Here is a 23597-nt window from a genome sequence, read left to right as displayed (position 1 = left end):
CACACTCCAAAGTCTTCCTCTTTTTCTTCCTTCTTAGAGGGCTTGACGAAAATAATTGATAAAAAAAAAATCGAAAATAGAGGCCAATTATAGTGTTCGGTTTGAACATTAACAACAATTATTGGATTTGTTTCAATTTTTATTTATAGATATAAAAATCAAAATTATCCAAACTGATTAAGTTTTGTTTTATTTTTAAAGATAAATTTTTAAATTTTAAGTAAATAAACTAAAGATAATATTAAAAAAAGTTAAAAATCTTTAATTTTTTAGAGGAACTTTGCAATCCAAATCATTAAAATTCAAAAAATCAGTGCAATTAGGGCAAAATCCAAAATATTGTAAATTAATCAAAAAATTTATTAAAATTGAATCGAATTGAATGGGAGGCGGTCCTACTTATTAGAATATCAAAGAAAATCAGACCTCCCAAAGAAAAAGAAAAAGAGCCATAACTTAGAGAGAAGAGAAGATTGATTCTTGCTTCTGAGTGATATTTGAATTATGTGCGATAATTGGTCAGTTTAAGTTGAAGTAGTTTTCGCTAATAATATATATATAAAAAAGAAGTGAGGATGAAACGTGAAGTTTAGGTAGGGAATTAAGGGAAGCAAATGTTTTGGACGTTCAAGTGCTACGTTGAAGCAAACCTGGGGCGTTTAGGATCGGGGTTGTTGATGCATCATTCGCCGCATGACTTCCGGGCTGAGGATTTCATCAATTATGACAGTGAACCCACAACAGCTTCTATTTCTTAAAGGTAAACACGGAATCGGGAAATCCGCAGTGAACCCTAATGCTCGAGAACGACCAGTAGCAACCAACCACGTGTCCACCAAACCAATTTACAATGAGCTTTAATTCCAGTTGGCAGTTTCTCCATGATTATTACTAGCAACCATCCTTAATCTTTGTTTTTCTTTTCTTTGATTTCCTTTCTATGCCACGTGGCAGTATGTTTAATCTTGATACATATATAAATATATCTATTTATTGAACTTGTCGCTGCTCGCCCCCATTTCAATTAATAGGTTGTTTTATTCGTTATTTTTCATCTCCCACTTGATTTTCCCTTTAGCCCATTTTAATTCTGTTTTAAAAGCTTTTCTTGGAAAATACTTTTCCTAACTCCATCGATTTTTATATTTTTCCAAGGTAAGGTACAACACATACACCATAAAAGGCAAAACATTCAACAAAGTTTTCATGTTGTGTTGAGTAGCAAAAGAAAAAAAAATTTATTAATTTGTTATCATGTTCATCATTCCATTACTTTTTGTAAGTACATATCTAATAGTAGCAAATTACAGATCCTATTTTATGTTCGCGGTAAATCTGAAATTTATTCCATTTTCATACGTTTATGTAATTTCTTTGGTTGCGTTAATGGTGTACTAATAAGCATTGATTTGTTTAATGTTATGTTTTAACTCAGCTTAAAAAATAAAAGTAAAATTTGACTAAACGAAAATGGAGAAAGGAGGACAAATAAGTCATTTGAGAGGGAAGAAAGAAGAAGAAGAAGAAGACGGGCAGGGCATCATCGAGTTCGAGTAGGTACTTCCGTAAATCAAACAAAATCATCATAATATGGAAAAAGTGGTGGGGACAATCATGCCGTGTGCGTGGAACGAAGAATGAGTGAGAGAAAGTGTCGGGAGGAGATCTTATCTCGGCCGTTGATATTCTTCCTGTAAAGGCAAAGATAGTTCAAAAAAGGTCAGTTAGTCTTCTTGACCATAATAAGCCTACACTTACACTTGACACACGTGGAAGCTCTAACTCTAAGCCCCCCAAACTAAATATTCCACTTTGTTGAAGGTATCATATACCCCAACCGTGTTCACTTTTTTCCTTTTACTTCAATGCCCTCGTCTAAAAATGTAGTAAAAAAGTGTTTCTTGCTTTAAGTTTTAAATTTTTCAATATTACTATCTACTTAGTTTTCTTCCATGATTTTTGCTCTAGGGAATGAAAAAATGCATGCTCTAAGTAATTTCTAGAGTTAATATTTCGTGTTAAAGAAATGAATATAAATCACCTGATTGATTAAAATAGATATATATATATATATATATATATATTCTTTAATTTATAAAATATGGTAACTTGTTTTGAATCTTCAAACTCATCGATGCATTATGCGTTGGTCAAAATAGTTTAAAATACTAAAGATTTGCTTCTACAAATGGTTAATGTCTCTTCCAAGGTTGGACTTGAATTAGGATGAATTGGATTGGAAAGAGGCATTTGGATTTACAAAAGATGGAGTATCGAAGGTTTTTTTAGTGTTTTCTTCTCTTATACCTAAGTTAGTAACAACCCTTAAGGGAAAAGAAAAAGAGAAAAAGGAGAAGATGAGAGAGAGAGAGAGAGCATGAATCACAAAAACTTTCCTTTAGATCAAGCCCATATCTATCCTACTTCACCTCGAAATTATTTCTTGCAAAATTGAAAATTTTCAAAAAATATTTAGGTAACAGACTATTCCAATACCTCTTCATAAATGGATCTAATGAACTCTGTAAATATTTGGATATTAAGTCTAATCACAACACAAGTAGCATGCTTTTTTGGCATAAAAATTGACTTATGTTTGTTTGGTGGTCATTGCGAAACTTATTTGGAATTTGAAGAATGCATAAAACTTTTCTATTCCATACTCCAATTATTTTTTTATCAATATTTGATATAATTTTTAATATAAAGTTGAAAATACATGCATGTTATCACCAAAACAAATATCCAGGAGCAATTCCATCCTAAAGTGAGTTTTGATTTCTCTTTTTTCAATTATAATACCTGATTAAATTTGACGTAAATTTAAAGATAAAATATATATAGACTCTCTTCAAGTTTGGTAGAAAATATAATTACCTCTCATTACTTTCGGAAAATAGCCTCATACCCCCCCCCCCCCCCCTTCCTTCTCTAAAATTCGGTTGAAAATGCACCAAAGATGGAATGACGCTAATTACCACGTTAAAAGATGTAATGATGCTAATTACCAAGTTAATTTTAAATAAAAAGACAAGACTATCCCTTTTTTTTTCTTTTTTTATTATTACTTTTCTCTTTTTTTGTTTTGCTCAAGACATTTTATTTCTAGTTACAAAATTGTGAGATTTAATCAGCTATATAGTCTGTTAAAAGATTTAATTAGTTCTAAAATCATTTTTAATTACTACCAAATTAAGTTTTAATCAGATTAAATTATAATTGAATTATGTATTAAATATGTTAAATTATATAATTCAATTAGGAAAAATAATTATCATTCATGAAATTTTATTGAAAATAAACTTACTCCCATTAGTTTGAAAAACACTCTTTGTCTCTCTTGAAAGAGTAATTGATGATAGGATTCTTGTTCAAATTGTACTTCAAGCACTAAAAATACCATCAATCTGTTTATTTTTTTCCTTTTTTTTTCTGTCCGTTTTCTTTTTTTTTTGGTTTTAATCAATTTCTTTGTCCTTGAACTTTTTCTTACAAATTACTAACCATTGTTTTTTTGAACTAGGAATAGTTTAATACATTCATCTCAAAGTTAATATATATCTGAATTAAAGAAAAGTCTGTAATCCGATTAAAATCTAACTTAATTAAAATTTAATTTAATAGTAATTAAATATGATTTTAAAACTAATACGGTTAACTAAATTTCATAATTTTGTAGTTACAAAAAAGCCTAAGATAAAAAGAACTAAAAAATAAATATAACAAAGAATATATTTATCTTTTCATTTAAAGGGTGAATGTATTTTTTTACTAAACTATATGTTTCAAATAATCTTAAAGAGATAAATATGTTTTTTACTGAAGCTTTTTTTTTTCATTTTCTTTCTTAAATTTTAAAAAAAGGACAAAAAGTAAAGAGGAGGGCAACCATAGAAAAAAGAAAGGACAAAAGTGGAAAAGAAGGTAGATGACACTCGAGTAAAAATCAAGTGGGATCATTGCAAGGACAAAGTTGCGTGCGGGTCAGAATAATTACAGGAAATTATCGTAATGGGCCAGATGACGTGGAAAAAGATGACTGGCTAACTCACAAGAAAGAGAAAGAAAGACAGAGAGCAGCATTTCAAGAGGGAAAGGAAGAGAATTGAAGGGAGAAAAAACAAAAGCAAAGGAAAGAGCGTTGGTTTTTCCTTGTAGGAAGGGTGGGAGAGTCAAAAAAAAGAAAAAGGAAATTTCATTTTTTGTTGTTGGGGAGGTGCTATTGGGGCATGGAAGGGCTGGCCATGCTCAGGCAGCTCATCGGTCAGCTTCAAGAGCTCTTGCAACTCTACGGCTCTCCTCCTCTTCTTCCTCCTCCCCCTCCCTCTCCCTTTCACCTTCTTCACTTCCACCAACTGCCCCATCCCCCCGAGGACCACCACCGCAGGTTCCAGTCCTTTCTCTCCTTAGATAGATCTCTTCAATTTCTTCTTGCTCTCTCGCCTCACATTTCTCTGTCTTTCTTCACGATTTTTGTTTGTATTTCCTTCGCGGCTTCTGTCATTTCTGGGTTTTTTTTCTTCTTTTTATTTCTGACAATTATTAGGTGATTTAGTCGTAGGTTATCTTGTGTTACTCTGTTGTCCAATGTTAGGTCCTTTCGTTTGCATTTCTCGTTTTGAGATTTTTGTTTAATTGCTGTTATGCGGCTGTCGTGTTTCTCTGTCAATTTGTTGTTTTGTTTTTCTTTTCAGGCTTCCGCATGTTTATTACATTGCAAATATCATTATTACTTATCTCTACTCTTTTGCACAACAATTAGTGAGTGATGCCATTTTTAAGTTTTCACCACTATTCTTTCATCGTATTCCAATCACGTAGATTCTCTTTTAACTCCTTTGCGCTTTTGTTTTCCTTATCCCCTTTTTGTAATTTTTAGTTTTTTTTTTCTTTATTAGGGGTTGATGCTGTTTCCTTTCATCTTGTCATGGTCAACTTTGAACTTGCTGACCATTGCCTTTTGATAAATGATACTTGAATATCTACTCTTGTTGATTAGTCTGTGATTATGGTTGACTATGAATGTGGAATCTCATTTATTAACTGTTTGCCTCATGATTTTCCAGGAAAACCTTGGCGTAAACCTTAATTTTGTACTAATTATCAGTCCATAGACCAATCAGCTCTCCTAATTCTTTTCCCTTCCTAAATGACAAGAAATATAGAAAGTTAATTTACTAGTAATTCTACAAAATCCAGGGCCTTGGGCAAACTGTTGTAGGACTTTACTCATGTCAAGGTCTCCTTAAAATCTTTTGATTTTTCAAATGAATGTGGAGTGGACTGGCTTCTTGGTCAATTCATAATGCTCAGCTTGTGTGTGTGTGTGCTCATTTCATTTGTCAATTCTGTTGGTTCCCTTGTTGATACTCCACGGTAGGTGTTTCTCTCAATATTTCTGTATAGATATGCTTTATGGAAAAGCATTCCTCACATAGTTGAAAGTTTCTTTTAATAGTTCATGTAGTTTGACAGCATATTGGTGTCAACATTCTATTAAATGACAGGAAGAAATGAGGTCTTTGGCTGTGCAGTGATATGAATTTGGGCTCTTTCACTAGATACCATAAACATCCTGTTGCACATATTCTGGATTCATATAAATTACTAAGAAATACAGACTGAATGGTGAAAGCAATTACAATGACTTGGGAGAGTTATGTGTAACTGATTAGGTAGGTAGCTTTGTCATGGTCCAGTTGTACATTTACCTTCTATGTATCGTTTCATCAATGTTACTTATTCTTGACAAACTCTGATGAGTACTGTGAATGTTATGTTTGTGATTCTGATGCATTCCTGTACTTGATGTTTGGTCCAAATTTTAGCAAAAAATTTCAACTCCTAAGCTTAAATTTATACCACGATTACTTGTTAGGGATTGCTGTAGACCTATCAGGCATGCTATTCTTGAAATTCAAAGGATTAAGAGCCAGTAACAGTTATATCTCAAGTATAATTTCGTTCATCTGTTAATCAAGAAACATTAGTGTATGTTAGAACTAGTATAGGCATCTCACGTTGTCCAAATATTAGTGCCGGAGGCAATTTCTGGAGTTGGTCAAGATTATTATTTTTCTAACAAAAATGTTAGTTGGTTAACATATATCTTGCTAAGGTGCATTTCGAGGTTCCTTTTCTAAATGTTAGGTAAAGGCCGGTAAGGAAAATTTTAAAGTGTGTTTTACTTTGTTATGAAGATGCTAAGATACATTTTACTTGTTTGGAAACATGATATTATATCATGGCTGGAGCATACAAATTCTCATGGCACAATACTTTTGCTTGGGCTCATCATTATTTTTATTACAAAATGTCCACGAAGATGTTTATCCAGTGAATGCCAGCAACATAAGGGCTTAATTGAAATCAGGTGACAGGTTGAATGATCATAGTTCAAAAGTGATGTGAACATTGAAATCCAGATGGCATTGCTAGTTACTTGCATGATCACCTACTAAATTTGGATATAATCTCTAGCATTAGGCTGTAGTTACGTATGAAACATGTTGCTCCGCATACACAGGCAACTTTTTTTTTATGTGGATATGATGTTGAAAGATTTTTTGATTTGTGGGTAATGGTAGGATGTTTACATTTGTCTTTTTTGTAAATTTGATTAGTAGCTTATAGCTTTATCCTAGTTGCTGCTTGGGGGTATGGTTAGGTTGCAAGTAAAGGGCATAGAGACCAACTGCAGTTTCAAATTTGATTCACAACCATCTCATATTGGATGCAAATAAATTAATATTATGCTGTTTTGAAATTTTCTACTATAATTTGTATTTTTATTCATCCTTCAATTTTTTCTATGACTGTTTGGTTTTTTATCAATTTACTCACTGCAGTCGTGAACTAATTCTCCTGAAAATTTATTGTAAATGCTGCTAAAAAGTCCCTCTTTTTTTCTTTTACGTGTGAATGCCAATTTTACTTACTGCCACCACTCATTTATAAAGATAATCTGGGATCTCTCTGCAGTCTGCACTCACTTTACAGGAAAGTTGATGAACTATCTCTTTATGCCTGCTTAAACTAAACAGATCATAATAATTCTAAATATGTACCATGTGAGGTGCTCAATGGTGCAATTGGCACTACTACTAAAGATTTAAACATGTTTAAGCAAATGTTCTAAAATTTATTGTAGTTATCTAGTAATCATTAAGGTTATATCAAATTTAAGTAGAAAGTAGGAAACATGACTAACTCATGTTAGCTTCCATACAGGTGGTGCTTCCCCAATATCGATGATAGTTCTGCAGATGATTACTACAGTCTCGTAATGGCTGCTGGGAAATCTGGAAGTTGTAAGATGTTGGAATCTTTCAAGCCTCCGCCAAGCAAGAAATCACGAAAGGAGCGGAACCGAGGGAAATTACCTGGAAGTACCCCTACACATGAGGTTATGGAACAAGTTATTTGGAAAGAATTCCCAGAAGACCTTTTTGAAGCTGTCATTGCTAGACTTCCCATTGCCACATTTTTTCGCTTCCGCTCAGTATGCCGTAAATGGAATTCTTTGCTGGACTCACAAAGTTTCTCTCAGCATTGTGCCGAAGTCCCACAAGCCAATCCCTGGTTCTATACCATTACTCATGAAAATATGAATGTTGGAGCCATGTATGACCCCTCCTTTAGGAAATGGCACCACCCCACAATCACTTTTCTGCCAGCGAAGATGATTGCTCTGCCAGTTGCTTCTGCAGGTGGTCTAGTTTGCTTTCTTGATATTGGTCATAGGAACTTTTATGTCTGCAACCCTTTGACTCAGTCATTTAAAGAGTTGCCAGCTAGGTCAGTTAAAGTGTGGTCGCGTGTTGCTGTGGGTATGACTCTGAATGGGTATTCAACTGTTAGAGGTTACCAGATCCTGTGGGTGGGTTGTGATGGAGAGTATGAAGTTTATGACTCAGTAAAGAATTTATGGAGTCGACCAGGAAACATGCCCCCAAACATTAAGCTGCCACTATCACTGAACTTTCGGTCACAAGCAGTTTCCATTGATAGCACACTTTACTTCATGCGGTCAGACCCTGAAGGGATTGTGTCCTACAATATGGTTACTGGGGTGTGGAAGCAATTTATTATCCCAGCCCCACTACATCTGAGTGACCACACACTTGCAGAGTGTGAGGGCAGGATCATGCTTGTGGGATTGCTGACCAAAAATGCTGCCACTTGTGTGTGCATATGGGAGCTGCAGAAGATGACGCTCTTGTGGAAGGAGGTTGACAGAATGCCAAACATATGGTGCTTAGAGTTTTATGGGAAGCACGTTAGAATGACTTGTTTGGGCAACAAAGGTTTGCTCATGTTGTCATTGAGATCAAGACAAATGAACCGATTAGTTACATACAATGTGATGAGCAGGGAATGGCTGAAGGTTCCTGGATGTGTTGTACCACGGGGAAGAAAGCGACAGTGGATTGCATGTGGCACTGCATTTCACCCGTGCCTGACTGCGACTGCTTGATTTCCAACCCTTCACTGTGTTTCTGGCAGCACTGGCATTTAAAAGATGGTTTTTTCCAATTTTTCTGAATCTGCCACTGCATTTATGCTTGGCAGATAACAAGCTTTTGCTGCCAGTTTCTCATCAGCCGAATTTTCTTTATTTGTTTTAATGGAGTAAATGACAGTTCTACAAGATTGACCATTTTCTTTATTTTCTTGTTTTGTACAAACATGTGGATGAATAACTTTAGTTTCAGAAGAGACTTGTTTTAAGTGCAGCCGTTTGCAAATAGCTGTGCAAGAGCTCTGTTAGTCTGTTTAATTATGGTGAATTAAGATAATAGTACACAGAGAATTGAGTGGTTAGTTGCCTCCTGATAGGTTTGTTACTGAACAGAGTTCTAGTTTTAATATATTTGGTTGGCTAGGTAGTCCTTGTAAAAAGATTGTTGAAATCTCAGTCAACCTACCGTTTGATCACGGGGAGCCAGTTGCACGCCTGAAGAACATACTTTTTAACTAGAAATGATGATTTTGAATCTTTGATGGAAAGAGGGCTTTCAGGTGGTATGTCACCACCACTGAATCTTTTTCTGAATCCAAGATCAGCCATTGCCCAACTGTCTTCTCTCTTAAGACTCAGAGGATCGGCAGCAAGTCAGTTCTGCCTGAATAAAGTGGAGCACTTAAACCGTATTACCATCTACGGCCGAGATAGAAGTTCAATGGGCGCACATTCCAAGAACATTACACATCTAATCTTTGGAATTAAAACTTCCATGAAAATTAGAAGCAAATTTATGAACCAAGAGTTCCAAGATAACTTAGAAGCAAATTGATTATCCAGTCTAACCATATGCCATGACATCGAGGTATCATCATGTCAAAACTTTAAACCATAGTTTGCGCTGACATTAAACACCATTATCTGGTGAATCTGTTGGTTAAGCAGCATCATATTCATGCAGTAGGAATAACTGGATTCTCATGAAATGAAAAAGGTAACAACGAGTACTTATGAAATAGAACATAAGAGACAAGACGGGAGGTCTTATTCAAAATCTTAGTACTTCACAATATGAGTAAGCACATCTAGTAAATGCATCATCAGTTCCCTACAAACTAGCAGAAAAAACGGACACAATATGACAAGTCTCCTCTGCCATTTCTTGACATGGATGATGCAGACTTATGCCATGCCTCCGCTGGTCGCTGTCCTGATGATCTGGAAGAGAGCTGTTACAGAGATGAAAAAGAATTTGATCAGTAAACCGTGCAAATATTTTTCATTACCAACTAACCCTGGTGGGTTGTATTGCTAGGAAGCAAACGCTAGATTCTAATTTGTAATGTCCTTGAAGATTACAACCCAAGAACATAACCCAAACAAAACATTGATGAACCCAAAGAAAACTCATGGATACAGAAGCAGCACATATCATATGCCAACGACCAACATGCACATAACAAACTACATCATCAACTAATGTCTTGCATCCGCTATATGAAAAAGTCAGCGTTGACTATTAAGGTATAAGGAAATAGGATGGCTGGTGAAGGATTAACTGGCAAGAATCTTACATGACCCAATAACAACGAATATGAAGAACCCAAGCAGCAAAGGGCCAACAGGATAATCCTTCCCCTTCTTGGTGGTTGTTTCAGGCACAGTTCCTCTCTTTGTAATGTTCTTCTCGAACTTCTCCACCTTCCTGTCTGCAAGGCGCCTTGATGTTGTCTGCACAAACCAGAAAAAATGGGACAACGCTTAATGTTGGATACTACAAATTATTCTTTTTTAAAAAAAAAATTTAACTTTTTCCAATCACTCAAAAAAAAATGTTTTTGGGTGACGGAATTTAACATTTATAAAGACACATTAGAAAAACATTCGATTTACATGAAATTTGAAAAGAAAGAAATTTTCATTCAAAAATTCTAAAGTGATTATAACAATGATGAATAATACTTTTCAAAAAGATAATGCACTTAAAATTCCCATTAAATGAATCAAATAATTTTCAAACGATTACATGATCCAATAATTAGGTATATAAATCTGCTAAATTGAGATCTACAAAGCTTTTGTTCTTAGCTAATCTCTGGAATCTACAATCGATTCTTTCCAGGAGGATTCGAAAAGATAAATGAAAGGAAAAGAAAGAAAAACAGAGAATCAGATCAGATCGAATTCAGCTACAAACAGATCAAGAAAAATATAAACAAATTAATAAAAGAGACAAATGTAAAAACCGGAAACCGATGATCACAAAAACAAATAAAAGAGGAAATAGAAAAATTACCATGATGAGTGATGACGGAGGAATCAGGTAGCCGGAGACGGTGGCAGGGAGAAAGCGTACGAAAATTTCAGGCAAATTCTTCTCTTTCCCTTTCCAGCTAGGCCTATTCGCTCTCTCTCTCTCCCCCTCTCCCTCTCTCCCTTTATTGCGAAAATCTCCGGGTCTCTGATTTACGAGTCACCTCTTTATAGCGGAAGACGGACAATTGAAGGGGTTCGGGGCGTAACGTCACCGACTTCTCTCTCATTGGTGCTGACCAAATTGAAACACGTGGCGAGGTTCAATTGGTTAATCGGACGTGTGACCTTATAAGCGTTGGGCCGAATCCAAATAAATTCGATATTTTTCTCTTTTTATGGAAGGAAAAAAAGTAATTAAGAAAAAAACGTACGTTCGATGCGAAAGGATAGAACCATATGTATGTAAGGCGTATGTACCCAAATCCAAAATCCAATTAAAGAAGATTAAAGTATTTTATGATCGAATTCAATTTGAGTAGTATAATTATTAATTGTTACAAGTTTGGGTAGAGTTTGAGTAATCATTTTAGGATTCTCATTATCTAATCTAATTATAAATCATAATTTTTTAATTTTTTATATATTGTTTTTATTTATAAATATTTCATAATGAATGTAATATTCACTAAAATTCATTAATTGTTATAAATATTATTTGAAATTTTAATTTATTAATTTAATTTTCAAATAATAATATACATAAAAATTAATTTTAAATTTATTTTAATAAGATATTTAACAAATAGAGGTATTTAATGATTAAATGTCTAAAATATTCTAGTACAAATTCAAATAGTAATTCTACAATTTAAACGAAAATTTATAAAGTTCACAGATACTTTATCAAATAATTATGTTTGAATTAGAATATCTAAAAGAAGCAAGTATCCTATTTGTTGACATTTTTAGAAATAGGATATCGACAACTATTTTAATGAAGCAGAAGCTGTGGACAAATAAAATCCGATGATGTGTATATCACTGTAGTAGTAGTTGTTTTGTATTTGCTGAATCCACAAATATATGATGATGAAGTCTACTTTTGAGGGCATGCTTGATTAGGGGAATGAATAACTATTTTTTCTCCATTCTCATTCTTGAGATAAAATTACATTTAGTTCAATGGAACGTAGCCATTCTAAGAGAGGCTCGAGTAGATATTTCAAAGGCTCCGTTGGTAATGGCTTTTTTGAGTTATTGGGAATAAAAAAAGAAAATTAGATAAAAATACTTTTTTACAATTTAAAAAATTACACTATAAAATAATACTAAACTTATTTTTTCTCTCTCTTCCTCACTCTTTCTAAAGCAGTTGCATTTTGGAGCTTTGATCATTGCCGCCTCGCTCCACTGCTATCCATTCTCTCTTATTTGTTGCTTCGCCATCTATTTCCAATCAAGTGCGAGATGCTACCCGAGAGGCTGCATTTTGTGAAATCAAGGAGAAGATCAAGAAAGCTAAATGATGAGAGGAAGGCAAAGAAAGCAAAACTGATGGCCAAAACACATAAGACATAGGGTAAAGGTAATGCTCCCAAGGTGCTGCTCCGAAGGGCCCTAATGGGCGGTGGTGGTGAAAAGCACAGAAGATACAAAATTTTTTATTTTATTTAAGAAAAAAGAAATGAAAATATATTAATATTATTTAATATATTAATATTATTTAATTATAATAAATATTATGAAGAATATTATTTAATAATATTATTTGAATATAATAAATGTAATAAAAAATATCATTTAGTATTATTTAAATTTAATGAAGAATATATTTTATTTTTTTAATATTAAATATTATTTAATTATAATTAAAGTTTAATTATCTTCTAATACAAAATATCATTAAATTATAACAAAAATATGTTTGTATTTTGGTGAAAATATTATTTAATTATAGTAAAAAGGTATTTTGATTTTATTACTTAGAATACTTTTATCTTTTAACAAAATAAAATTCTTTAATTTTAATAAAATGTATTTTTATCATTTACCACTTATTCCTTAATCATTCCTAAAACTATTCTTGTCAACCAATCATTGAAATAAATCATAATAATAATTTCTATCCTATTCTATTCTCATGAATCAAATTATATAATAACTATTTTTATTTTATTCTATTTCTACAGAATAACGATTCTATTCATTATCTATTCTATTATGTGAACTAAACGTATCCTGAAGTCATTAGAGATATAAACAAGTAAGGAATTTTGTTGTTTTGTATTTGCTGAATCTGCAAATATGAAAGATGAAGTCTAACTTTGAAGGTATTAGAGATATAAACAGGTGGGATACTTACTATTTTTTAGGTGCCTAATTCGGAACCATTTAGCTATCGATATCTGAACTTTATTAAAACTCGTATAAAATTGCAAAAAACTATCTAAAATCAAATCCTAATTGTAAAGAATTATTCATTAATTATCCAAACTCGTTAAATACTCGTTTATATAAAGTAAATTTTTTCATTTGGATACCTGTTAAATATTTGTGTAATAATATATTATTAATATTTATTCAAATAATAATTGACAAAATTGGTAAAGATTAAGTTTGCATCATAGTTCAACTAATATAAAAGTAATATTAATTAGTTTACAGAAAGGTGGGTTGGTTCAACTAATATAAATTAATATGACGTTTATTATTTTACAAAAAAGGTAGGTTAAGTGGGATGGAAAAGATAGTGTTAAGAAAAAAAGATAAAGGTTTAAAATTTTACTAAATTTAAAATTTTTATAACATTATATGTAATCAGGTTTGGATTTAAAAATACCCTAATCTTATGTTATCCGGTGGAATACCCACATGTACCTATATAACAATAACCTATTTACATCCCTAAAATGTACGGAGTAATGAGAAAATTTTTACTTTTCTCTCTTAAAAAGAAGGGAAAAATGAGGATACTATGTTGGAATTGTGGAGGACTCGGGAATCCTCGGACAATTCTAATGCTCCTAAAATATCTTAAGAGCCAAAATGCCGATGTTGCCTTCTTCATGGAGACAAAAAAGAATAGTACGGAGATGGAGAGGTTATGGATTCTGTTTGGGATGGATGGTTGTCTACTAATGGATGTTATAGGAAGATTAAGGGGGTTTGGCTTTAATGTGGAGAAGAGATGTTGATATTGTTGTAGTTTCATATTCAAAAAACCATATTGATTCAAAGGTTCAGGTGCGAGGTCACAAATGGAGATTTACTAGGTTTTATGGGATGCCATAAGCGATTGATAGGTTTCAAAGTTGGTGATTACTTCGGTAATTGTAAAACAGATCGTAGTTTCCGTGGTTACGCATGGGAGACTTTAATGAAATATTTTTGACAAGCGAGAAGGAGGGTGGGAAAGACAGAAGAGAGTCACAGATGAGGGAATTTCGAGAAGTAAGTGATAACTGTGAACTAGAAGGTTTGGGTTTCAGAGGACCAAAGTTTACATGGTGGAACAACCGTGAGGAAGAAGCCTTCATTAAATGTCGTTTGGACAAAGCATTGCGTTCTGATAGTTGGCATGAATTATTTCCGAGGGCAGCGATCTTTAATGAATCTCCTGGGGCATCTGATCACTTCGCCGAAAGACTTGATTTATTTCATCTTCAGCGTGTAAGGTGGAAAAGAAGGCTCCGCTATGAAGAAGCGTGGTTATATGATGATGATTGTAAGCGAATGATTGTGGAAGTGTTGAGTAACAATGATGGCAGTCACAGAAGTCTGATGAAAAAATTGGGACTGGTCAAAGGTAAGCTAAGTAACAGCAAATCGAATCCATTACACAACTTATAGGCAGCAATAATGAAAAAGATAGACGAATTGCAGGCCAGTCATCAATCCGGCTTTGAATTACATAAGATTAAGCAGATTCAAGGTGAAATAAATTGTTTACTTAGGGAGGAAGAGATGACGCGGAAACAGAGGTCTTGAGTAGAATGGCTCAAGGATGGCGATACAAATACAAAATTTTTCCATCAAAGAGCGAAAAAGAGAAGGAAAAAAAAAAAAAAGCACCATTTGGGCTTTGATGACATTTTGTCTCAAGGATGACGGTGCCTGGATAGACTCACAAGAAGAACTACACATAGAGGTGATGGATTTCTTCTCTAATTTATTTTCTACTTCAAGACCTACGGATTTAGATGACATTTTGTCCGGTATTCAATCGAAGATCTCTTCATGTATGAATGTGAGGTTGAACAATTCTATATCAAGAGATGAAGTCCGTACAACCCTATTTCAAATGAACCCATCAAAGGCTCCTGGTCCTAATGGTCTTTCGACCATGTTCTTCCAAAAATTTTGGAATAGTATAGGGGATGAAATTGACAGATTTGTTGTTAACTTCTTGGAAGGGAGGGCCCAAAATTCCAATGTTAATCACACACACGCATAGTTCTCACACTGAAAATTTGTCAACTTGAAAAGGTGAGCCAATTTCGGCCTATAAGTCAATGTAATGTGTTATATAAAATAGCTTCGAAGGTCCTTCCCAACAGCTTAAAACCTATTCTACCGGTTGCTGTTTCTGAAAATCAGAGCACCTTCATGCCAAGAAGACTAATTTCAAACAATATGATTGTTTCCCATGAAGTTATTCATGCCTTGCATAATAAACGTTAGGGTAAGGTAGGAAATTTCGCTCTAAAGTTAAACATGAGCAAAGCCTATGACAGAGTGGAGTAGGTTTGTGTGATGGAGATAATGTTGAAGATGGGCTTTATTGGTACTTTTGTAGAAATGATATGGAGATGTTTGACCTCGGTATCTTATTTCGTTCTTGTAAGCGGTGTGCCAAGCAACAGATATGTGCCAACGAGAGGATTACGTCAACGTGACCCTCTTTCTCTTTTCTTTTTTGTAATTGTTTGTGGAGCTTTATCTGGCTTGCTTAATAGGGCATAAATTTATGTCGAGGAGAACTGAACATTACTCATCTGTTGTTTGCAAACAGTGGCATGATATTTGGTAGGGCTCGTGGACAAGAGGTTTGTGCTTCGAAGGCCATTTTTATGAAATACGAAAAAGCTTAGGACAGAAAATAAATATGGAGAAATCGGCTTTGCTTTTTAGCAGGAATATTGCAGAAGAGGATAGACAAATGGTGAGGAGAATTCTTGGTCTTTATGATGTACAATGGGGAGGAATGTACCTAGGGATGCCGTTAATTGCAGGGGGTTCAAAGAAGCAGATTTTCAATGTTGTGGAAGGAAAGATTGCGAAGAAGATCACAAATTGGAGAAATAGATTACTCTTTGTGGTTGGGAGAGAGATTCTCATTAAAGCAGTAGCACAGGCAATCCCAGCATATGTAATGAGCTGTTTTAAGCTCTCTGACTCAACTTGTCAAGAAATTGATTCAGTGATAGCTCAATTTTGGTGGAGTGGTAATAGTAAAGATAACAAAAATTCATTGGACGAATTGGAAGTCATTGTGCTCTTCAAGATTCATTGGAGGGATGGGTTTTAAAGACATCAAGAGCTTCTATCTGGCAATGCTTGCTAAACAGGGCTGGCGACTACAAATGGAAGAGACAACTCTTGCGTTTATGGTTCTTAAAGCAAGATATTTCCCAACAACCGATTTTAAGAATGCTCCAATTGGATCTAATCCTAGCTACTTGTGGAGAAGCCTTAAAGAGAGTTAAGGGTCTAATTCGGAGAGTAGGAGATGGGAAGGAAATTAGTGTTAGTCGAGGTAATTGGCTGCCATGTGATTCACCTAGACCGATTATGAGTTTTAAATGCGCTGTAGAAGACGACTTGTGGGTTTCAAAGCTGATAATTGAAAATACAGTGACATGGAATGTGGAAAAAATAAATAACATATTCCTTCCATGTGAACGGGATCTCGTTTTGTCAATACCTTTGAGCTTTAGAAGGTCTAGAGATAGGCAAGTTTGGTTCTTCAACAACCATGGGAGGTATACAGTGCAATCGGGTTACAGACTTATCCAAGCTACTTCTCTGAATAATGTAGTGGACTGCTCAAATGGTAATTGTTTGGGACGTTGGAAAAAGATCTGGCAATTACATATTCCTAGGAAAATCATTTTGTTCTTGTGGAAAACCATTAACGGTTTTCTTCAAACACAAAAAGCACTGATTCAAAGAAGAGCATATGTTGAAGGAAACTGTCCTAATTGTAGAGATGAGCTGGAAATTGAATACCATTATTTGTGTTGTTGCCCATTGGAAAGGGCTGTATGGATGATATCTAAATGGGGTTTCCGATACCTTGAAGAAAATTTCAGAACAGTGATAGATTGACTGCAATATTTATGTGATATAATGGAGAAAGAGCAACTTGAAGAAATAATGGGGGGTTTTATGGGCTGTCTGGAAGGCTTGAACCTCGGCGGTTTTTAAAAATCAAGCTGCAGCCGGTGTAGGAGTTGGAAATTGGCATCAGCACTATATCGCAATACAGATGTTAATAAGGCACATGGAAGCTTGTCTCTTCAGCAAACAAGGATAGTAACATGGTGTCTCCCAAGGGTCTGTAAAATGAATGTGGATGCGGCATTAGTTGGGAAGAAAACGGGTGCGGGCTTTGTAGTTAGAGACGAGAATGGAAAACTGATTCTTGCTGGGGGGCCAAATTGAATTTGGAACCTCTGCTGAAGAAGCTAAATTGGTAGCTGCTGTGTGGTCTTTACAGTGTTGTAAGAGGGAAGGATTAACGATACCTGAATTAGAATTGGACAACTTGATGGTAGTTAACTGGATTAAAGAGAAGGAAGTTAATGGAGTGTTGGGTAATATAGTGGGAGATTGCATTGTTCTAATGCACGAGGTTGGCTGTGAATCTATACAATATTGTCCAAGAGTGTGTAACAATGTAGCTCACTTGATTGCAAAAGGAGTGAAGGAGATGGTTGAAGAAGCTGTGGTGTGGAGGAAAATAGAGGATGTGTTCAGCATTGTTCAATATGCCGTGCGTAGAGATAGAAGGAGCTCAAATTGAAAGCATTAAGATGTGGAGAGGTTAATGTATTTTTTCGATGATTATGTGACTATAGGATACCTTTTTTCCCTTTCCATGGTTTTTATTTTATTAGGTTTTTTTATGAAAAAGTTTTTAATGAGACTCTTAGTTACGTATAAAGAAAGGATTTAAGATAAACTGATATGTTTTTATTAAAAGTTCTAGTTATGCTTAGTTTGTAAGATATATTGATGAATCAATAATTTACATCATTCTTCTAAAAAAATAAAAGGGAAAAAGAACAATGAATTGCGAAACATATTTTAAGTTTGAAATTTGAATATTGTGGGAGGCCAAGCTCAACGCAAAACAAAGAAAACAGGTAAAGGGCGAGCTCAGATGTTACTTTTCTGAAGCACACAACACAGACTCAAGAAAAAAAAAAACCAAAAATGTTTAGTTATTGAAACTGCAAAGAATCATTCAACAAAGGGTCTATTATTAATAAACTAGCATTTCTGAATTTAGCAGAACAAACTCCATAAAAATGTTTCAAACATGGTGAGGCGTTTTCACACTATGTAACCAAATCAAAGTCCTCATTCACTTGTCGATAGCAGGCAAAACCACTATATATACACATTTGATACACAATCCAAAGCCAGAAAATAACATGCTTTGGGATGAAACCAACTTCTTAGTGTTATGGTAGTGCCTTGAAAATGAGGGTTTAAGCATCAGCATTTTGCCCCAAACATTACCTCAATTTGAGTCATTCAGTACATTTTTATAATTTAAATTAACAAAGTAGACATCAACTCCAAGATAACATCAAGATACTAGATGAAATAGGGCTATCTGATTGACAAAAGATAAATTCTGGTAAAAAGTAAACAATAATTTCTAATATGATTTAAGCAATAATTGTATCTACTCACAATCTTCACTGTTATTGAACCTCTAATCTGAACTAATAGTACAACTCTACAGCCAAGTACAAAAGAACATGAATCCATGACTGTCAAATACTAAGGATGAGAAAATTGTGCAAGAAAAACACTATAAAATTGAAATAGTAAGAGTGCAGCTTATCAGCAAGCCTGCAGGTTAAGGAGTTATGATAGAGAAAGAGCTGTTCTCTAGGCTGAAACAGCATACAATAGCATGTATAGCTCTCTGCTTTCAAAACCCTTAGAAGTTCCATTTATGACAACTGGCACCAGAATAAGCTTTCACGATGAACTGCAGGAAACCCCAAAAACCTGTGGATCTACTCCTAAAACATCATCAACTTGCAGATTATCACAAGGTTAGATACATTTTGAGGTCACCTCCAAAAGTTTAAGTGAGATAACAGGCCAAGGTTGTACACATTGGATGATCATGAAACCAGTTCCACCCAATTTTTCAACCGTCCATATCATCTATCCACATCAAAACCAGTTAATCTTGAACTCAATTAATCAGCCTTATTCATCATGCTCCATTCTCCCATCTTCTTTAAGTATTTCTACCATTGGCTATAATTTCTATTTCTTCAACTTGAGAACCACTGTCCTCTTCTTGCCTAGGTTTTTCACAATTCTCCACTACCCCTCTATCATTTGCTTTTTCTACATCCAAAACATGTTCTTCATTAATCTTCTTATCATATTCCAGAATCTCTTCTTCCTTAACATCTATAATTACCTGAAGAAGTTCCACTGGAGTAGCAGCTGGGTCTAGCTCCCGGCAACCCTTTGGAGCATTGGAAGCCTCTTGACCTGTAAGCAAGTATGAAGGAACTTGATGAGAGAAACGAAACATCTCTTCTCTTGGAATCCTTCTAATTTCTCTATGGTCCAGATGTTGGTGAAACACTGTCTTGAAACCAGCAACCTTGATAAGCGGAGTAACTGTCACACCCAGGTCTTCGTTGTAGTCGTCAAGTACTTCTACCATATCATACTTGTGTATTACTTCATCGGCTGTTAACTCATTCCATTCAGGGGACCAGTTCCTATAGATAGCCCAAACATCACCCTTCCTTGGATATATATGAATGGCCCCACGCACCCCTTTTGTCCATCTAACCTTGTGTGAAAAAGAATTAAGTGAGCTGTTGATCTCATGCTTGCCTATTCTGAACTCCCCACAGGTTTTTGAGAAACCAGAACCTACCCAGTTAAGTGGACCCAACTCACTGTTAGTTTTTGAATTAAGCCAGCTGATCCGCATCTTGAATGGATTCAGAGAAATAACATTATGGATCATGGCATAATATCGAGGCATCCCATCATCATCATCATATGCAGCCCATACCTGGTTATCTCCAAAAGATTTTTCAGTTCGATCCTTGTCAAAGTCATGAAAATCTGGATCTGGGACATTTATGGACATTGCTTCCAATGTTTCCGCATCAGTTTTGACACAACTGCCAGGAAAAGTCTTGGGACAATGATCCCCATTGATTTTATCAACAAACCCTCCTAACTTGTTCTGATCCTGTGCTTCCTTGTTTACCAAAGATTTGTTTTGTTTCTCATTTGCATCTTCATTGCCTATAATATCTTTGGATGCCGTAGCTGCTGATGACGAATTCAATTCTAGCAGTTTCTTTCGAATTTCTCCCTTGGCCTTCTCCACCAGCAGACTTTCAATTTCTATCTGAGAGATATCTCTTGCACTGTTGTGCTTAGTGGTTCCATTGATCCAACCTGTTTCTGAACTACCTAGTTTAGATCCAGATAGATTAGCTGTACCTCCATTTCCTACACCCATTTGATTGGTAATATTAGTTCCATGGGTGCTTCCACTACCATCTTCCATGCCTCTCCTTCTCTTAGCAGCATTAGTGTATCCAGTTGAAGAAGCACCGCTTGCCCTTTTAGAGGCATGATGCTTTCTCCGCATGGCCTCTTCTCTTTTTATAGCTGCCTGCGCTTCCTCCCGCTCTCTCCTCACTTTCTCATATGCTTGCTGGACCACACTTGCAGCTTGAGCTGCAGTTGAGGCACCACCTGTCCTGGAAAAAGGACCCCATTGGAAGTTGCTTTGACTATATGAATCATGACTACTGAATCCTGTGGCATTAGATGCGGAAGCATGGTTTCTTCCTGAATTACTTGTGTTTCTGTTAGCTGCTTGACTATTTGTGCTCTGCCGCTGTTGCGAATAATTCCAAGAGGTAGAGGTAGATGTGGTTGGGGGAGCGGTTTCTACAGCCAAAAATGGCTCATGGCAGTTGGGGCACAATAGATTATGATTAAGATACACTCTCAGATACTCATACTGCATCCTGCATCGGTGACAGACAGTCCAGAACGTATTTGGTTTTGGCTTATGAGATGATGCCGGATTTGAAGACTGACCAGGACGGTTTGACGTACGACCAGCAGGGGTCGAAGACTGAGCAGCACGTGCGTTACTCTTGGAATTCCTCACACTTGAAGTGGTTGTTTTGGTGACATTGTGAAAACCATTTGCCACTTTTGATGCTGTTGAACCTGCACTAGGTGTTGAAACCTTTTGCATTAACTTCCCACTCCTCTTCTGGTCGTATGCTACTCTCTTAGCCTTATCAGACAACAAACTCCATGCCTCTGAAATAAGTTTAAATGCCCCATCAGCTCCTACAGACTTATTTTTATCAGGGTGAAGCATTAAAGCAAGCTTCCTATATTGTTTCCTCACTGCTTCATCATCAGCTTGTGGATTCACACCGAGTATGGCATACCAATCTGCTTCCCCATTTACTTTGTTCTCCGCAGAAAAATGAACATCGAGTGTTGCTATCATTTGGGAAATACCCTCAAGCCCAGGATACAAATTCTGGGCCTTCAAAGCAAATTTCTTTGCCCCCACAATATCCTTGGCCATGAACTTCTTCTCAGCAAGCTCTTTAGCTCTGGTGGCCTCATCTTTATTGCACTCCATTTCCCTTTGCCAGCGTTGCTCTCTAATGGAAGAGCCACCAGAAAATTTCTACAAATTTCAGCCACCCCACTTAACAATTCCTCAGCTTCTGTGTTTTCTCATACTTGAGGAAAAAAAAACAGAAAAAGCCCAAAGCCTACTTCAAAACGGATACAAACACAAAAGACCAAGGTAAGAACACTGCCCAAAATCATAAAAACAGGGATACGTAACAAAAAAGGAAAAACAAATTGAAAAGAGCATGCAATTATCGTCAAGAAAAGAACTTGTTAAGGCGAAAAGCTCAGTCAAGTTATTCATTTCCAAATGTACTAACAAGCCAACAAAGTGCGACATCTGAAAAGAAAGAGAGAAAAGTAAACACAAACCATGTTCCTTCTCCCACATGAGTTATCTGGCAATTATTGTAGACAAAGATACATCGAATGGTATAAAGAAACGTTTAAGAATAAAACTAATCCAAACCAAGTTACAAAGAAAACCAATCCATATTAACACGCAAACTAACATCAATGGATCTACGTCAAGCTTATGCAAAAGGCAAACAGGCGAATCACGATTAATCAATCAAGACCCAGAATTTCATATCAAATGATCAGCTTATGAAGAGTATTTTTCAGGAAAAAAAATATGGTGAAATTATTACCTTATAATAAGAACTGAGCTAATAGATGGAACATTCTTTTGTATCAGAGAGACACCATGGACATACCTCCATCACCAATTTTTTTTTTATGCCCCCCTCTTTTCTCTCTCAAATCTTAAAAAATGCCCCAAAAACTGGACCTTTTCTCAAAACCCCTCTTAACCCAGACAGGACAAGCCTTTCCCCCTATGACCATAAAACCACAATAACATTAACAAATATTTTTTAGTGGTATGGGCTTTTCTTTGTCTCTCAATTTGCATTTTCTTGTTAACCCTAAGCATTTTTTTTTATATAATTGGTTGAGAATCCTAACCATGGTTAACTTTTAACTCTTCAAATGGGTTTATAGCATTGTCAATGTCCAAAATATGGCAAGTTTCTTTTTTTTGTAATTTGGTCAATTTTTTTCTCCTCTCAAAAAATATATTTTTCTATGTGAGCAATAATTTCTTTTCTATCATTGAAAACAATAAAAAATGGGAGCATGAAATTAGAGGTTTACATAAATTCATAATTTTTGACAAATTCACAAGATAAGTATGAGATTTTATATTATTTTTTTTCACATTTCTCTTATTTAAAAGGCCATTAATATTATTTTTTGATATTTAATGACGTACTGACAATATAAAATATAAAAACATTTATGAGTCAAATTCAGCCCAATGATATTTGCAAACCCAAAATCAAGCTCCCACCATCCATTCAAGTTAAGTATATTATTTTTAAAGTCGACTTTAAATTTAAAAAGTCATGTTTATAATTCATTTTAAATTGACTCGATTTAAACTCACAAACACCTCTAATACTTAATGAAAATATATTATTTATAAACAATTGTTATTTTTTTCTTAAAAGCTTAGGTTTAACTTTTAAGATTAAAATTCCCATCCTCTCTCACACTAATTTTATAAAACCAAAAAAGGAAAAGAGAAAGATTTGGTCATTTTCTTTTAAATGGTGTATATGCGTACACAATATTGTACTTGACGTAGGTATAAGTAGGGAATTCTTACCAACTCCCATATCCAACTACTTATAGAAAGATAGCTAAGACAGTTTTGTTTAAATTTTTGGGTAATCAAAATAAATTAGTTTTCCATTTTTATGATTATGTTCCCTAATATAAAGGACCCATAAAAGAGGGTCAGGGATTGAAGTCTCTTCGTTGACCATTCCTTTATGTTTTTTACTTTTGTTTTACATTGTGTATAATGTAAATAAATATCGCTATAACTTCACTTCACTATATGTTCTGAGTTCTTATCAATTCACATCTCCAATTACTTATGCCTATGGGACACAGCTAACATAATGCTCTTTAAATT

At 34.9% G+C, this 23597-nt stretch overlaps 3 protein-coding genes across 5 annotated transcripts; 1 reads left to right on the top strand and 2 right to left on the bottom strand.

The window, feature by feature from the left end:
* Positions 1 to 4099: 4099 nt before the first annotated feature.
* On the top strand, positions 4100 to 8829 carry LCR (Galactose oxidase/kelch repeat superfamily protein). 2 transcript variants are annotated; one of them, XM_007043919.3, is made up of 2 exons: positions 4100 to 4387; positions 7231 to 8829. In XM_007043919.3, the coding sequence occupies exons 1-2, from the start codon at positions 4230 to 4232 to the stop codon at positions 8474 to 8476; spliced, it is 1404 nt and encodes a 467-aa protein (XP_007043981.2). In that variant the 5' UTR covers positions 4100 to 4229; the 3' UTR covers positions 8477 to 8829. The 2 variants fall into 2 exon arrangements, with proteins under 2 accessions (XP_007043981.2, XP_007043983.2); XM_007043921.3 differs by lacking the exon at positions 4100 to 4387 and adding an exon at positions 4407 to 5675.
* Positions 8830 to 9414: 585 nt separating this feature from the next.
* LOC18608982 (Ribosome associated membrane protein RAMP4) lies at positions 9415 to 10937 on the bottom strand. The gene is made up of 3 exons (XM_007043918.3): positions 10761 to 10937; positions 10039 to 10195; positions 9415 to 9693 (listed from the first exon to the last, which is right to left on the bottom strand). The coding sequence occupies exons 1-3, from the start codon at positions 10761 to 10763 to the stop codon at positions 9647 to 9649; spliced, it is 207 nt and encodes a 68-aa protein (XP_007043980.1). The 5' UTR covers positions 10764 to 10937; the 3' UTR covers positions 9415 to 9646.
* Positions 10938 to 18629: 7692 nt separating this feature from the next.
* LOC18608980 (uncharacterized) lies at positions 18630 to 22498 on the bottom strand. Of its 2 annotated transcripts, none has more exons than XM_007043916.3 (2): positions 22267 to 22498; positions 18630 to 21759 (listed from the first exon to the last, which is right to left on the bottom strand). In XM_007043916.3, exon 2 carries the CDS (start codon positions 21618 to 21620, stop codon positions 19206 to 19208), a length of 2415 nt encoding a protein of 804 aa, XP_007043978.3. In that variant the 5' UTR covers positions 21621 to 21759; positions 22267 to 22498; the 3' UTR covers positions 18630 to 19205. The 2 variants fall into 2 exon arrangements, with proteins under 2 accessions (XP_007043978.3, XP_007043977.3); XM_007043915.3 differs by having other exon boundaries at positions 18630 to 21756.
* Between the last annotated feature and the right edge of the window lie 1099 nt (positions 22499 to 23597).

This window comes from Theobroma cacao, chromosome 2 (assembly GCF_053813885.1).
Source record: "Theobroma cacao isolate CCN51 chromosome 2, ASM5381388v1, whole genome shotgun sequence".
Taxonomy (NCBI): Eukaryota; Viridiplantae; Streptophyta; class Magnoliopsida; order Malvales; family Malvaceae; genus Theobroma; species Theobroma cacao.
Note: the sequence above shows the minus strand (reverse complement) of the source record. Positions and strands in the feature narration are given on the sequence as shown.

Bases quoted from the DNA above. Each gene is read 5' to 3' on its own strand.
- LCR (XM_007043919.3), top strand. From the start codon at position 4,230: ATGGAAGGGCTGGCCATGCTCAGGCAGCTCATCGGTCAGCTTCAAGAG. The intron at 4,388-7,230 runs GTTCCAGTCCTT...GCTTCCATACAG, and splicing joins CCCGAGGACCACCACCGCAG to GTGGTGCTTCCCCAATATCG.
- LOC18608982 (XM_007043918.3), bottom strand. The intron at 9,694-10,038 runs GTAAGATTCTTG...TCTCTGTAACAG, and splicing joins ATTCGTTGTTATTGGGTCAT to CTCTCTTCCAGATCATCAGG.
- LOC18608980 (XM_007043916.3), bottom strand. From the start codon at position 21,620: ATGGAGTGCAATAAAGATGAGGCCACCAGAGCTAAAGAGCTTGCTGAG.